Here is a 16,906-nt window from a genome sequence, read left to right on the forward strand (position 1 = left end):
TGAGATGCTCAAGTTACCCAGTGGCTCCGATTTTCCAGGCGTGTTTGCCCATCAAATATTACGAAGTTAGGTGAAGGCTAGATAAGACTCTTTGAGAGCCTCCTCTCAATGTTAAAAGGGATAACAAGCCCTGGTCCAATGTGAAAAATAAACAGAGGTGCAGTAGGGCCCCGGCACCAGTTCAGGTTACCTTTCTCTTCTTGAACAGTTATGCCCCACAGCCTGGGCCTAGGGCCTGATCACCTTACCTGCTACTGCCACATTACATAGAGCCATCCAAATATCCTGCCCCAAGATGGCCAATAATTACTTATTCATTGGCAAATGGGGGGATGTGAAGGAAATTAGGGCTGTATAGCGGGACTTGCTGAAGAATAGAGACCCTTGTCAAGAGCACCGGCAGGAAACAGCTGACACGAGTATCCTTTTACATGGCTACCTCATGACATGCCAAGGCAACAAGGTTTCAAGCCTGGCTCCACAGCCCAGGGTAGACACTCACTTTAAAAGAATAGAAATAACTGACATAGGGGGGCAAGAAGAAAACCAGATCATCTCAAAGGATCAAACATTTATTTAGTACTGAACAATTGTAAGGGGGTGGGTTAGAAATTAGTGTGACATGATTTTTTTTACTGTAGTAACAAGCAAATTGTCTTGGAGATTTGAACTTTGTCCTTTTATTTAGACAGTTTCTGTAGGTGCCTTTAGTGCAGCACATGTATTTTTGATACTCATACTGCTAAGCATAAGCAATATTTATCCAGTAGTCTCAGCCAAGTAGTTGAATTGACTAAACATAAATCAGTGGTATTGCAGAACACCTCAAAACTTTCACAAATAGACTTTTGTGGTTTCACCCCTAGTAAACATCACAGAGATGGAAATCTCACACTTTAAAGAGGCCAGTCTGAAGGCACAAACGCTGGGTGTGGATCATTTACGTACTCCTGGCGCCTATGGCTGAATGCCAATTTGCGTCTCATTCCAGAGATGTTAAGGACTTGGAGTTCTTTCCAATAAGGGTGAGCAGCAATAGTCAACCCTAACACCCACCCCCACACACACACACACACTCCTGATATGACTGCTTTGAGCAAGTAGGGGCCCTGCCAAATACCTGCCCTCCAAAGCACCTGTTTATCCCCCTCAGGTGCAGTAACCAGAGGGTGAACCCCATGCAATATTTATCCCTCTAGCTTTCACAGATCAGCAGCCCAAGTGAGGCAAACCCTCTTAATTAAAAGTGGAGCTTGCTTCAAAGGGCCCCATTGAGGCCATCAGTCAGCGCTAGTGGGACAAAGGAGTTTGGGTCATGTGGCTGAAGTGAAACCATAGACAAAGGTGCTTTTCGACTTCACTTTCCCTTCTCTTTTTTTCCAGCTTACACCATCAGTTCTTGTTCCCAGACACACACTTGTGATAGGTTTAGATGTTGTTGCAGAAGGTAAAACACCCCTGTGAACTTCAGAATGGCTACGACTGTACCCGTCTGATAATGGTGAACATGTTGGTCTTTGGTACATGAAGAAAATCCCTAAACATAAACCACTTTGATACCTGGCAGAACAAGGCTATAATTAATAAACCACACTTTATGAACACCATTGGTTGGTTCTCTAACTATCTCTCAGACCGGAGGCAATGTGTTCAACATAATGGTACTTCCTCCAGTTACTTAACAGTCAACAATGGTGTACCACAAGACTCAGTTTTAGGACCCACCCTCTTTACAATCTAGGTCTAAATCTGTAGGTGAAAACATCCCTGATGCATCCATACATTTCTATGTTGATGACACAGTTGTTTATTGTCAAGCTAAAACAGTTGCTAAGGCTTTCCAGCTTTTGCAATCAGCATTTGACATCATCCAGTCAGATTTGTTCTGCCTCAAACTGCCTTAAATGCCAACAAAACCAAAGGGATGCTTTTTTCAAACAGGAAGTTGGTCCCAGCAGTTCTTCCTCCGATTTCATCCTCAAATGGTGTCCCGATTGAGTTTCTTGATTCCTATAAATATTTGGGTATCTTGGTCGATTCACATCTCTCTTTTAAGCTCCACGTGGAAAACTTGGTAAAGAAACTCAAAGTTAAACTGGGTTTCTTTTTCAGAAATAGATCCTGTCTAACTCTGAATGTTAGGAAACACCTTGTATCTGTGACTTTCCTTCCCTCCATTGATCACGGTGACATTATTTACATGAACGCTCCTACAAGAACCCTGCAGATGTTGGATGATGTCTATCATGGTGCACTAAGATTCATAACTGGCTGTAACTACCATACCCACCACTGCACCCAGTATTCACTGGTTAACTGGTCACCATTAACTTCACACAGACTCTCTCACTGGTACATTTTCATCTTTAAATCACTTCTTGGTCTGCTGCCTTCATACATCTCCTCCTACATGTCTCTGTGTGAGTGCAGCAACAGCGTGCGCTCTCAGGACATCATTACCTGCAGTGTTCCCTCAATGAGGACTGAACTAGACAAAAGGGCCTTCTCCTACTCTGCTCCTGTTTCCTGGAATACATTGTAAAAGATTTGAAGCTCTCGACCTTGACCTCTCTAAGTGACTTTAAGAAGCTGTTGGACTCCTGACAGGGACCAATGCAGACATGTTCCTGTTTTTAGTTTTCTACATTCGCCTTAGAATCTAGCTGTTTTTTTTGTTACTTTTCTTTTTTTTAGCCATCTTATTTATTTAAAAAAAAAAATCTGTATGACTTTTTATAACTGTTTATTGTTGTCGCTGTTGTCCATTGTTGTCATCTTTCTTTGTTGAAATCAGGTCTCTCTTGTAAATGAGTCCTAGAGGCTCAATTGGATTTACCTGTCTAAATAAAGGTTGAATGAATGAAAAAAAACAAAAAACTTTTTTTTCCACCAGAAGAAATTAAAACTAAATTTAAAACTCTATGATGCTTATCTCATGTAAAGCCTGCTAAGGTTTGAAACAATTTTGTATTAATTTGATGGAGCATATTGCCACCCAGTGGTGGCAAAAATGTGTGACTGGGAGCCTGTTGACAACATGAATGATTAAAGTGAACTCATAAATTAAAACTAAGCTGCCATTTATGTGTCTGATAGCTAAGACCTGTAAAGATAGCCAGAAAAAAATCATGAAGTATTATTATAACACTGATCATGTGCAATAAACCCTTTAAGCACCATTATTGCCAGTGATGGCTCCCTTTCAAATAAGTCTCAGACGTTTGTCACCCACAGCATGTAGGAGACAAAGAGTAAAGTCCAAGAGAGAGCGACACCTGCCCCCTTTCTTCTTTCATGTTGACAAAATGTTTTAGTTTTATCTATGAGTGTGCTCATTGATCCTGACTTCCTCATTTTTATTTTTTTTTAAATCAGCATAAATTGTTTTATTCATTTTTGTTTTGTAGGTCAAAGTGTTTTATATAAAACTTCAGAGTTAAAATGTTGCTGATCAATAATAAATTCATTTTTCAGTATCAAATGGTCCGCAATGTTTACATTTTAAATAAGGATTGTTGTTTTTTTTCAGGCAAATTCATGCACTTTAAGTTGTTTCTGTTACAAACTAAAAAACATGTTAATAAAATTAATCTTTGTTGTAAATTGATCTATATTCTTTTTTTTCTTTAATGTTAATAAGAACACAATGTTGCACAGAGGTGTAATTATAACAATTTTATAGACATACTAGAGCTGGAAAATAATTTGATATCGATATATCTCATGATGTACTTTTATTCAATAACGATGATATGAATTTTTAGCACATTTTCGATATTTCGATAGGATTACAGCTTTTTCTGTTCGGGTTGAAGTGGCCACTTCAGTTTCAACCCGGACAGAAAAAAGTGCAACACAACTACGTAACTGCGTGGTGACGTAATGTTACGCAGAGCTCAAGTCCAGAAGGCGTTAGTGGTAGCAGGCTAAGCTAGGCTAATCTCCAACGCGCATTAAGTTTTCGCTTCAAAATGAGTGCCCATGATCGTCAGAATGTGACTGAACAAGCTTTCACAAGCAAAGAGAAGCAGATGACATCAATGATAAGAGAGGAAAGACTAATTTGCTGGTTTGGAAGTGGTTCGGCTTTCTAAGATCCGATAAACTGCAGTTCTATTTCGTATAGGCTTCACCCTTTAAGGCTGTCACTGATGGGTTTATCCCGATATGCGGAGCATTGCACTGAAAAATTTAGTCCACGCCCACCTGCTGTGTGGGCCCCACCCGGTCCATATAAATTACGTTAAGAGCGGGTAATCGGTTCCCATTTTTTCTTCAGCGAGCTAATAGCACTGTCGGAAGAATGAAGAAGGAAAGTTGTGTAGATGACCAACCTTTGTTAAGAATGCTTGGCCCAGCACGTCGACCTCCGGTCATCCCGGTGAGCTCTCCTCCCCGAGGAGAAGCTGACGAGCAGTCTTGTTTCAAGGTAAGCGCCGATGAATATTTCTCAGTGACAGGTCGCTACACGCTGGACAACGCCATCTTGTAATTTTCCTCTTATCGCCGACCTTCGGAGCGAATCGGATGGTTCCTCCGGGACAGGCCACGTCAGCTGCAGCCCCCCGCTGCTCATTCCCTCCTGGAGAGCGTAGTGTCGGTGGAGGGGGGCTAAGCGAATTCTCACCTCATCCCACCTCGTTTCGCATCGGCGATCACACTGCTCCCGGCCAACGGCGCCCTTTGGGGTTGCGCGGCGTAATCCATGAGCCGCTGGCATGAAGGGACCCTTTTTTACGTCCAGCGCCTTTCCCGCAAGTTTGGATGATCCGGCGGGAAGGTTTTTTCTAGGCTCCAGTCCGGCTCACCGTCCTGATCCATCTGGCCTGTTTCCCAACAACACGTCCAAAGGGCAAGGCCACAGCCGGCTTTCCTGATAGATTGGGGGGCCGGTCTCCACAGTCCGCGCCCATCTCCAGAGCAGGGGTTCACTGAGCGGAAATTCCCTCAGTGCCCCCTGGAGCCGAGCCTGACGGAGGCTTCATTGGAGCAAGATGTCCAGGTGGACCAGCGTCCCGTGCCTCCGGTTAGCGTAACCCAGACAGTGAAACCGCTCTCCAACTGAGCTCACCAGCATGCGTTCCAGACGGCCGCAGCGGACAACACGTTACACTGTTGGCGTACACGTTCAGAGGCGGGAAGAGACGGCTCTGACCTTCGGCTCGCTCCCGCTCGTCGCGGCTGTTTGCTAACGGCGCTGTCGGCCCCTGCAGTACGCTCCGTCTGTAGGGCAGCTGACGTCATCCCCAACCGGTGCACCTCTTTTGCTGTCTGCCGGCCCGCATCGCAGCCAGAGAACGAGGTCCCAGAGGTTCTCCTGGCTCGTCACTCCACCTTCCTCTCAGGGGAGCTGCAGAAGCTTTTTGTTGGAGGGCCTTCATCAACGAGAGATCATTTCAAGATGCTCCACGGTTGCACAACGCCTCCCCAGCTCTGCTACGCCAGTCCCTCCCGTCAGACGTCCCTGGCATCCGGAAGTTCAACTTTTCCCAATATCTGCCAACAGGGGGCCTTCTAGGACAACAAAACCATAAGCTCAAGGGAAGATAACCAGGTGTTGGTTTGCTGGATGCGTGTTGATGACACGATGTGGAAATAAACATCATTTTATGATGAAGTGTCTTTTAGCCAGGCTGTCAGCACGGATGATCTGACAGCGGCCCCATCACACACACTCATCACGAATGAGCCTTTTAAGGTTGTTTCATTCACTGCCGGCAATGCCAACACGCGCTCCCGCAGCACGAGCAGCCTTCACCTATAAGGTGCTGCATTATGAAAGCGTGCACGCAGCTCTCAGCGCCCGCCGTTCACGTCAACGTAAACGTGAGACCGCGGTAAGAGCCCAGTAACGTATCTCGCTCTCGGCAGGAGCAACACGCGTTTTCACCGCACTGGTGTCAAACGCGAGCTCCCGCAGCATCAACAGTTTCACAAGCCTCACAGCGGCTCCGCTCCTTCATCCTCGAAGAAAGTTTTCTGAATTAACACTGCAGCTCGTGTAATCACTCAAAAGCTCACGTGATTCGCAGCCAAGAATTAACGTGTTCTGCAGAACGAGCACAGTGGTAACCTCGCCCCACCGATGCCACGCGTTGCTTCCTGACCGCACCAGTGTCAAACGCGCGCTCCCGCGGCAATCCTCGCTTAAGACGTCGCATGAATGAGGGCGCGCACACACGACTCTTCAGGGCACGTCGGCTCATACGTGCACCCGCTCCCCGAACATTTACACGGAGCAGCGGCACACAACGTGAGCACAACACAGATGAGCTGCGTCCCACAGCATCAGCAAGCGCACAAACGATTTGCATGCTCGGGGGCGCGCGTTTTTTCTTTCTCCTTCAGCGCGCACCAGCTCACATCAGCATGCATGCGAGTTCACAGCATAAACGCGTGCCCACTTTATAACTTTATAAACGAGTGGCAATGAGCGCGCGCTCGACGGATAGGCGAACCGTTTTCATCAGGGGATTCACGCTGCAGTACAGTTCACACCCCGGTGCGGAGGAACTCTAGTGACGTTTTCTGTCATTTCTAGAACAGATCTCGTCCCCTCTCGCAGAAGCTCAGGAAATTCTGATTAAAATGTAATTTCCAGAGTCTCAGAAGGAGAGGAAAACGCAGGGTTCCTCTCTCGTCACTCCCTGGTCCCAACGAACCGGAAAGATGAGATTTATTCTAGATTTGTCAATTTTGAACTGTGAGAAACATCATTCCATTAATGCGCCCGAGCCACTCTGCAGCCGCCGCACAGAGCAGGGAGGAGAATTCTGCCTTATCTGGACCTCTGCTGCTGCTGAGCAGTTTGTACAGACAGGTGGCAGCAGTGCAACTCACGTAAACCGGTTGAGTGATATCAGCTGTTTTCCGTCAGCAGACCTACGTCACACATGTCAGACTTCACAGAGGCACACACATTTAACGAGCTGTGGGGGCGCTGTGGTTCTCTACACAGCAGCTCATTTAAATGTTTTTTGAGTGTCGCACGGGGTTTTTGAATGTGATTCAACACTTTGCCTCAGTGCTGCGGAATCATTAGGGTTTTTGGATTCACACAGACAGCAAGTGACTGTTGCATACATAACTGGCAGGAGATGCATGTGCTCAACCCATGTGCCACATTGGGAGACGGATGCTGAGTGGGACACACCCACTCTGCTCTCCATTGGAGTAGGGTACATCTCCTGTGTTCTGAACAGGGGACGGATGTGATGTCCAAAGACGGTCCTTTGCGGCACGGGGACCGGGGACCTTCCATCCAGAGCTATGGCTCAGACGCGGCAGAAATCCTGCGAGAGGCTGTGGACGTGTAGCAACATGAGAGAATGCTCGATGTCAACTATAATTATCATGGAGCCACGGGACGATCCACCACTAGGGGTAGACGTGTTTGCTCGCAGCCTGTGGTCGTAATGCTTCTTCACCTCCCTCACTCCCTCTGCTATCACGGTTTTCTGAACCGAGCTCAGGAGGAGGGACTGACAGCTCCTCTGTCCCAAGTGCGTGAAGGCATCATGGTTCCCAGGCCTACGACACTTGTTATCGGGGCGCTCGTGGAACCTGCCGTGGAGGGAGGATGCTCTCCTCCAGGCGGGAGGAGCGATCAGGAGTTAATCAGAATAGGCTAGCACCTGTGATATGGCCGCTGTGCGGATCCTTTTGAGAGGATGGATCTCTCTCAAGATGTAGTTTGTACGATTCAGGATTCACGTGCTGTAACCACCACAGCGCTGTTCACATCAAGTGGTCAGTTTTTCAGCCCTGCTGTAGAGAGAAAGGTGTAGAGGCCATTTCATGTTCACTAGGTGGTGTCCTTTCTGCAGCAGCTGATGGACAGAGATCTGGTGTTCATCTCGTGTAAAACGTTCACTGCGGCTATCTCTTCCTGTCACAAAATTTTTGAGACAGAACAGTTTTAATCATCTGCTGATGAAACATTTTGTAAAAGGTGTACAGAGAAGGAATAGAGGCCACTTCATGTCCACTGGACGACGTGCTGTCCTTTTCTGCAGCAGTCGATGGACAGAAATCTGGCGTCCAGCACGATTATCGTATGTTGCAGCCATGTTTTCTTCTTGTCTCAAAGTTGTCGGAGACAGAACAACCTTTAATCATCCTCTGACGGAGCATTTTGACTCAGATTGAAATAGCAGCAATTTGCGACACGAGAAAACACTCAGTGTCAATTATGGTTTTCCCTGAGCCCGCGAGTCGAATCACCGCTGGGGGTGGATGCGTTTGCCCACAGCCCATGGCGCAAAATGCTTCTGTACGCGTTTTCCTCCACCTTCTCCGATTTTACGGATCCTGAACCGAGTTCAGAAGAAGGGATTGACAGCTCTCCTGGTGGCCCCCGAACGCGTGAACGCACCATGGTTCCCAGTCCTGTAACGCCTGCTGTCGGGGCGCCCGTGGAAACGGCCGTGGAGGGAGGACACTCTCCTCCAGGTAGGAGGAGCGATTAGGAGTTACCCAGAAATAGGCCAGCACCTGTGGTCTGGCCGCTGAACGGATCCGCTTAGAAAGGATGGTCTCCCACAGGATGTAGTGCGCACAATTCAGGTTTCACGTGCTGCATCTACCACAGCGCTGTACACATCAAAGCGGACAGCTTTTCAGCCAGCGCTGGTGTACAGAGAAGGGTGTAGAGGCCACCTCATGTCCACTAGGTGGCATGCTGTCCTTTCTACAACAGCTGATGGACAGAAATTTGGCGTCCAGCACGATTAAAACGTACGCTGCAGCCATCTCTCCGTCGCTCCGTCATGTCTCAGAATTCAGGCTGACGGCAGCTCAGCTGATTTAAGACCAAATTCAGCTTTTATGCCTAAAAACATCATGAGCTCTTTTAAAACAAGAGTGATATCGTTGGAGGGGTTTTTTCTCTTCCCCCCACAGATCAGAAGAAGAAGCGTTTTTCCATCTACTCTGTATGGTGCGGGCATGGACGTGTTACATAGCGAGCACAGCTGCAATGCATCAACATTTGTTTGAGCATTATAGAGATGCATCTGCAGGTCGCCCGTTATCCACCCAGCGCTCGTCACACTGGTTTGAGGCCATTTCTGAAGCCTACAGAGCATCAGATTTAGAGCCTCCTGTCAACCTCAGAGCACACTCGACCAGGGGTATCGCATCTTCGACTGCTTTGCATAATGGTATGACAATGCAGGATATTTGCACTGCGGCCGCGTGGTCAACACCCTGCTCATTTATTCACTTTTATCTACATGATGTGACGGCTCGTCCAATGACACATTCTGTCCTTAGTGTTTTACAGAATGAATATTGTTGTTTCATGGAACTCTGTTTAAACTCACATCTGTCTGCATGCATTACAGTGTGAGATGTTGTTATCGATCTCAAGTTGTGATTGTTATTTTGGTTCTATTGTCACTAATCAGTTCATGACTATTGTTACCAATCAGTTCATTTGATTAATAATCAGCTCTCCTGTTATTATTAATCTGTTCATACTGTTCAGCTGTAAACCGGTTGGTTCATGGCTCTTTTCAGCATTTTTCTCTCCCCATTGAAGTTTTCCGGGGCGTTCATGCATTCAGAACGCATAGTTACACAACATGCGTCTGTGCATGGTACACATAATTACGCAATGCGTAATTACGCACATCGGGAGGTGAGTGAGAAGACGTTCTTTGGGCAAGCTTCTGCTTCATACCGTGTTCAAATGGACCCAGTGAGGCGAGGACCACATCTGCTTCGCCCTTAACCAATCAGCGACATCCTTAAAGGGCGAAGCCTATATGAAATAGAACGTTGGTTACGTACTGTAACCCCAGCTTCTATGAGTATAGGCGTAGCCCTTTAAGCGTCGGGCCTCACTGGCTCCTAAATGGCTGAAGAAAAAGCTATTTTGGGAGCCGATTACCCGCTCTTAACGTTATTTATACGGACCGGGTGGGGCCCACACAGCAGGTGGGCGTGGACTAAATTTTTCAGTGCAATGCTTCGCATATCGGGATAAACCCAGCAGCGACAGCCTTAAAGGGCTACGCCTATACTCATAGAATCTGGGGTTACAGTACGTAACCAACGGTTTCAGTCAGTGTGCTGCAAAATGTGACGGAGTGTCGTTCTAACTAGCAGTTGGAACATCTAATTTGTTCCACTTGACAGAAGATGATGAGTCACAAGATGAAGCACAATAAAAGTTTGAGCCAATGTGTCCCTGAAACACCCCCAGCGCTGCATGTTATGTTTGTTGTTTGTTTTTATCATTTATTCATTCATTTAAAATAAAATCAATCAACCTTTATTTATACAGTTAAATCCCATTGAGCCTCGAGGACTCATTTACAAGAGAGACCTGATTTCAACAAAGAAAGATGACAACAATGGACAACAGCAACAACAATAAGCAGTTATATAAACTCATACTACAGTTTTTTTTTGTTTGTTTTTTTTTAAACAAATAGGATGGCTAAAAGGAAAAAGGTAACAAAACAAAAAAAAAAAACAGCTAGATTCCAAGACAAATGTATAAAACTAAAAACAGGAACATGTCTGCATTGGACCCTGCCAGAGAAATTCATCAGAAAGAAAAAAATCATTGAATGAAAAGATTGAAGAAAGATGAAAATAATTCTTATCTGCCTCTAATTTAAAAAAATACAAAATAACTAGAAACAAACAACAACCTTGACTTGAACGATCTCCAAACTGAAAACAACAAAACTTCAGGTATCCTTCACCTGGTACTATACTTTCCTAACAACTTTAACATCTTTTTAAACATATAAATTGTTTTAGAAATGTTTATGGTGATATCAAGACAATTCATAATCCTGTTCCCTGAACTACAACACAGCTCCTTCACACTAGTTCTAAATGGAGGTTTTACCAACATTTACATTCCCTTAAGTTATATTGACTCTCCTTTTTTTATATTTATTTTTTACTAATTTTAATTGAATATTTGGGGCTAATATTTTTATGAGCTTTATACATGACTTGTAAAATACTATATTCAACCAAATCATAACATTTTAATAATTTCAATTGATGAAATAATATATTTGTTGGGTGCCCATAGCACTTCATAATGCTAATAATTCTTATAGCTCTTTGTTGTAAAATAAAAAATAGGATTTGTAATTATCCTGACGCATGCTCAATAATCCAGGTAGAAAAATCTAAAAAAGTTAAATCTGGTCCTCTGGACATTCAAAAAAACCCAAAACAAAGCAAAACAACAAAAAATGTAGAAACGTTTCGTCTCTCGTCCGAGAGACTTCCTCAGTCTGAGGTGCTGTATTCAGCTCAGTCTCTTAAATAGAACCTTCTCAGAGTGGATCAACCAGTTTGCTGCTGACAACCAAAACCAACTGATCACATGCTCAAGAAGGACCATCAGCCTAACAATGGGTCATTAGCACACTGATGGCTGTTTACTGTTCACAGAGGGCTGAGTGATACTAGCAATCACAGCATTGTAAGAGGGGGACAGTTGAACCTGGAGGCTCCACCCCTGTTTAATGATGGACGGTTTCTTTTCACAAAGATGGCCTCCTTTACTCCTCTCTCAAACCATCGTTCCTCTCTGTCCAGGATGTGAACATCTTCATCCCTGAAAGAGTGACCTCTGGCCTGGAGATGAGTGTAGACCGCAGAGTCCTGGCCTGATGATGTTGATCTTCTGTGCTGGTCCATCCTTTTGGACTGTGGCTGTTTTGTTTCCCCGATGTAAGACTGATCACCCTCCTGACACTGAACAGCATACACAATATTACTCTGTTTGTGCCGGGGGACTGGATCTTTGGGATGAACCAGTCTTTGCCGTAATGTATTTTGGGGTTTAAAAGCCACTGGGACGTTATGTTTAGTTTGGTCACCATTAACTTTTCACAGACTCTCTCACTGGTATATTTTCATCTTTAAATCACTTCCTGGTCTGCTGCCTTCATACATCTCCTCCTACATGTCTCTCTGTGAGTGCAGCTACGGAGTGCACTCTCAGGACATCATTACCTGCAGTGTTCCCTCAGTGAGGACTGAACTAGACAAAAGGACCTTCTCCTACTCCGCTCCTGTTTCCTGGAATATCTTACAAAAACAATTGAAGCTCTTGACCTTTGACCTCTCTAAGTGGCATTAAGAATCTGTTGGACACCTGGCAGGGACCAATGCAGACATGTTCCTGTTTTTAGTTTTCTACATTAGCCTTAGAATCTAGCTGGTTTTTTTTTGCTACTTTTTTCTTTTAGCCATCCTATTTGTTAAAAAAAAAAAACCTGTATTATGACTTTTTATAACTGTTTATTGTTGTTGCTGTTGTCCATTGTTGTCATCTTTCTTTGTTAAATCAGGTCTCTCTTGTAAATGAGTCCTCGAGGCTCAATGGGATTTACCTGTAGAAATAAAGGTTGAATGAATGAATGAATGGTTCAAAACCAACAAAGTCCTGACTGAAAATTGTTGGATTGCACACCTGGATTATTGAGCAAGGACTTTGTTGATGCTAATAGTTGTGCTTTTCTACAATGTTGTGACGTTTAATACCCCTTATTTTTCTCCAGAAACTGGCTTTTAGAACCCATGCCTAAATTGTACTTTAAATACTGTGAGACAAAAATTAATTGCTTTGAAGACAAAATAACTAAATGTTGACGATTCTTTTCTCTAAATTTGAATTTTTTTTCTTCTCATTTTTCTTTAATTTACTTGGTATATATTTTCATTTTTTATCATACTGCATCATGAGTGAAACATTTATACTTAGCATGAAGAAAAACAAAAACAGCTTTATAACAAAAATGTCAAAGGAATGGTCAGAGCTGGAAGAGAAAGTAGGAGCTGGTCATAATTATGTTGTCAGAAAAGGTACATTTAGTGAGCAATGGTGCCCTCATGTGTCAGTACATCATTATTTCCTGGTGTGTGCACTTACATGGCAAGATGAGGACAAACCATCTGTCTGGACTTCTGATGCTGCACTCCAACTCTCAAGACCTGATGTCTCCTTTTCCAGCTCAGGTTCATGATCATCTATAAAGATAACTCCTTTCTGGAGACGCTGCCTTTTATGACTCTGCAGAAAAGATAAATCTTAATTCACTGCGTGTGCATGCACCATTTAAAAACAAGTTAAAACAATACATGTTTATCAGGTGGTTTATTAGGTGGACAATAGCACAACTTGTTCTGATGGTTGTTTAAGTCAGTAGTTCTCAAGCTGGGGCCCCGTGGGTCTGCAAGCCGGTGCTTGGGGGTCCACCAAAAACATAACAAAAATATATATACAGGATATAGATATTTTGTTTGTTTGTTTGTTTACAAGCACGTAGATGGTTACAACCTGTTAAAATACAACAAAATGCAGGAAATCACATCAGAGTCAGATTTTCTTTGTCATTCACATCACATGTGGTACATATGGTGGAACGAAATTGTGTACACAGGGTCCCAGTTACATCCAACAATAGCAATAATATAAAGTGTAAAAAAAAAACGTAAATAAGGATATGAGATATAAACTAAGATATACTTTAAACAAATGCCAAATGGTACGCTAAAAGATCTAAAATTCATGCCAGTCACTAATGGTGCAAAACAACACACTGACCAGCAGCAGCACGATTCTCATAGATTCTGTTCAGCTATAATTTACACACTTAATGTGAGCATACGAGCACTAACTTAAACTAAATTAACATAAACTAGAATTCATTCAAAGCATGCAACAACAAAAAAACAAACAAACAAGGTGCCAAGAATGAAAAAGAAATAAATCTAGAGCAGCATGGTCCTATTGGCAGTGGTTCTGATGACAGTGAGGTTATCTTAGCAACATGGTCCAGTTAGCAGCATGATACTGTTAGCGGCATGGTATTGTTAGCAGCATTAGCAGGTCCCATCAGCAGCTTGATGATAATAATGACAGCAGCAGCTGCCTCCTAGACTGCCCTCCAGAACCGGGTCCAGCAGACAGAGCACATCCAAGGTTCGGTCTGCAGAGTTCTTGCAAGCAAGATCCTTCAGAAGGCCCAGACCCAGCTGCTGAATGAAAGGGTGAGTCAGACCAATTTTACTATTGAGGCCTTGAAGGCCAAAGAAGAGCACATTAAACAGAAACTAACTATGTGCCTAGATCAACTTCAGCAAGTGATGGACTGTACAGACCAGGCACGCTTAGCACAGCCTGTACATGGAGGAGGTAGAAAAGAGAGCCTTGGCGTCCTTTTCAGGGACACCGCCAAGTCATTGGTTCAGGGATGTTGACGACACCTGGGTTAAAATCAAATCTCAGGAAGTCCAAAATTTCACTGACCACATCAACTCTGTGGATAAATACATCAAGTTCACATGAGAAGATGTAAAAAATGGCAGGTTGGCTTTCTTGGACTGTGAGGTCTCAGTCTCTGATAGAGGACATTTGCAAACTGAGGTGTACCACAAACCCACCCACACAGACCAGTATTTGCAGTTTGACTCCCATCACCCTTTGGAGCACAAGTTAGGAGTCATCAGGACTCTGTACCACAGAGCAGACAGAGTCCCCACTAGCTCAGGAGCCAGGCAGAAGGAGAAATCCCACACAAGACAGGCTCTAGAGTAGGGCTGCAACAACGAATCGATAAAATCGATAAAAATCAATGATTAAAAGCGTTGGCAACGAATTTCATTATTGATTCATTGTGTCGCACGATTATGCGTCTTTCACAGCGCTGCGGAGCCGTTTTGTTCACAGGCAGTGCATTGTCAATGCTGACTGACTGAATAAAGTAAAAAAATAAAAATAACTCTGCAGCGCGAGTTGAACAGAGCGAGGGGGAGGAGGAAACGGAGCAGAGGCTGTTTTCAAAGGAAAATAAGTAAATTTTACAAATGACCAAGGCAGAGAAAACTGTTCGACCGAAGTCCTCCAAAGTGTGGGAGCTCTTCACAAAGATAAAACATGAGAAGCATGCCGCTTTGAAAATTGACGACGCGACACGGTTAAACCACGCTTATAAAGTTTACTCCATTAGATCTCAGCTCCGTAGCCTCCCTGATCTTCGTCTGCCATCTACCCGTCTGCATTCTGGGTCCCTGAGCTGCTTTGATGAGGTTGTTCTGAGTGAAGTGGAGACCATCATCAAGAAAATGAAGCCTTCATCCTGCGCCCTGGATCCTTTCCCCTTGTCTCTCATTAAATCCAATCACTCTGCAATAAGCCCATTAATCACACAAATAATAAATAAGTCACTGCAATCTGGTCAAGTTCCACTGCCTCTTAAAACTGCCATCATTAGGCCTCTTCTGAAAAAATCTAATTTGGATCCAGACATTCTTTCTAATTACCGCCCAATTTCTCACCTCCCATTTCTGTCAAAAGTGCTGGAAAAAGAATCAGAATCAGAATAAGCTTTATTATTATCATTGCACCGAGATACAATGAGAACATGTACATGCAGTCGTCCGGAAGATGGACGGAGCAGTTGCTGCTCAGCTGCAGATCCGCCTACAACAACACTCCCTGTATGAGAAGTTTCAGTCTGGCTTCCGTGCAGCTCACAGTACTCAGACCGCACTGCTGAGAGTCACCAATGATGTCCTCATGGCTGCTGACACTGGTTCTCCCTCCCTCTTGTTCTCCTTGACCTCACTGCAGCTTTCGACACTGTGGACCATAGTATCCTCCTCCACCGTCTTCATGTGGAGGTCGGTCTCTGTGACACTGCCCTGGACTGGTTTAAATCTTTCCTCTCCAATAGGCTGGAATGTGTTAGTCTTGGCAATGCCAAGTCCCAGACTGTCTGTGTCTCCTGTGGTGTCCCTCAAGGGTCAGTTTTAGGGCCCCTGCTATTTTCCCTTTACATGCTGCCTTTAGGTCAAATTATTAATCAGTACAACATTTCTTTTCACTGTTATGCCGACGATACACAGCTTTACATCAGGCCTGGAGCATCATCTTCACCACTGTCATCTCCATCTTCACTCGCTGCCCTCTCTACCTGCCTGGAGATGAGGAGATTGGCACCCCTCACCAGGTTCAAACTTCAACTATAACGACTATTTCCTTTTCCGGACAAGACATCCCCCTCTCCACCTCTGTTACAAATCTTGGAATAAAAATGGACTCTCATCTTACATTTGAAAATCACATTAAGCATCTGTTTAAAACCTGTTTCTTCCATCTTCGAAATATCTCCAAATTTCGTCCATCTCTCACTTTTGCTGATGCAGAGAAACTCGTTCATGCCTTTGTCTCCTCCAGGCTCGACTACTGCAACTCCCTGTTTACTGGAATACCTGGCAAAAACCTTCAGAAGCTTCAATATATTCAAAACAGTGCAGCCAGGATCTTATTGAGAGCTCGTAAATTTGAACATATTACACCCATACTCCATAACCTCCACTGGCTTCCTGTCACCTACAGAATTCAGTACAGAATTGCTCTCATCACCATCAGTGTTTATACAGAAATTCACCAGATTATCTGAAGGAGCTTCTTGCTCCATATTCATCCACCCGGTCCCTACGATCACAGAACAGTCATCTCCTCCACCTTCCACGAACTAAATTAAGAACCATGGGAGATCGGGCATTCTGTGTGGCTGCCCCCCGCCTCTGGAACTCCCTCCCTGAATATCTGAGAGCTCCACAATCATTGACTGACTTTAAAAAAGGCTTAAAGACTTTTCTTTTTAAGCAAGCCTATTCTGCCTCCACATGATTGTATCGTTGATTTTAGTTGTTTGTATCATTGATTTTAGTTGATTTTATCATTGATTTTAGTTGATTTTATCACAGATTTTAGTTGATCGTATCATTGATTTTAGTTGATTTTGTCATTGATTTTAGTTGATTTTATCATTGATTTTAGTTGATTGTATCATTGATTTTAGTTGATTGTATCATTGATTTTAGTTGATTTTATCATTGATTTTAGTTGATTTTATCA

General features: G+C 44.0%; 1 protein-coding gene across 1 annotated transcript in view; it reads right to left on the reverse strand.

Moving 5' to 3' along the window:
* The window catches only part of brip1 (BRCA1 interacting helicase 1), a 232,794-nt gene that overhangs the window by 147,549 nt on the left and 68,339 nt on the right, over positions 1-16,906 (reverse strand). The window contains exon 6 of the mRNA XM_037677750.1: positions 12,911-13,051. Coding sequence (XP_037533678.1) covers positions 12,911-13,051 — 141 coding nt within the window. The remainder of the gene's footprint in view (positions 1-12,910; positions 13,052-16,906) is intronic.

Source organism: Nematolebias whitei, chromosome 6, assembly GCF_014905685.2.
Source record: "Nematolebias whitei isolate Nwh7 chromosome 6, NemWhi1, whole genome shotgun sequence".
NCBI classification, from domain to species: Eukaryota; Metazoa; Chordata; class Actinopteri; order Cyprinodontiformes; family Rivulidae; genus Nematolebias; species Nematolebias whitei.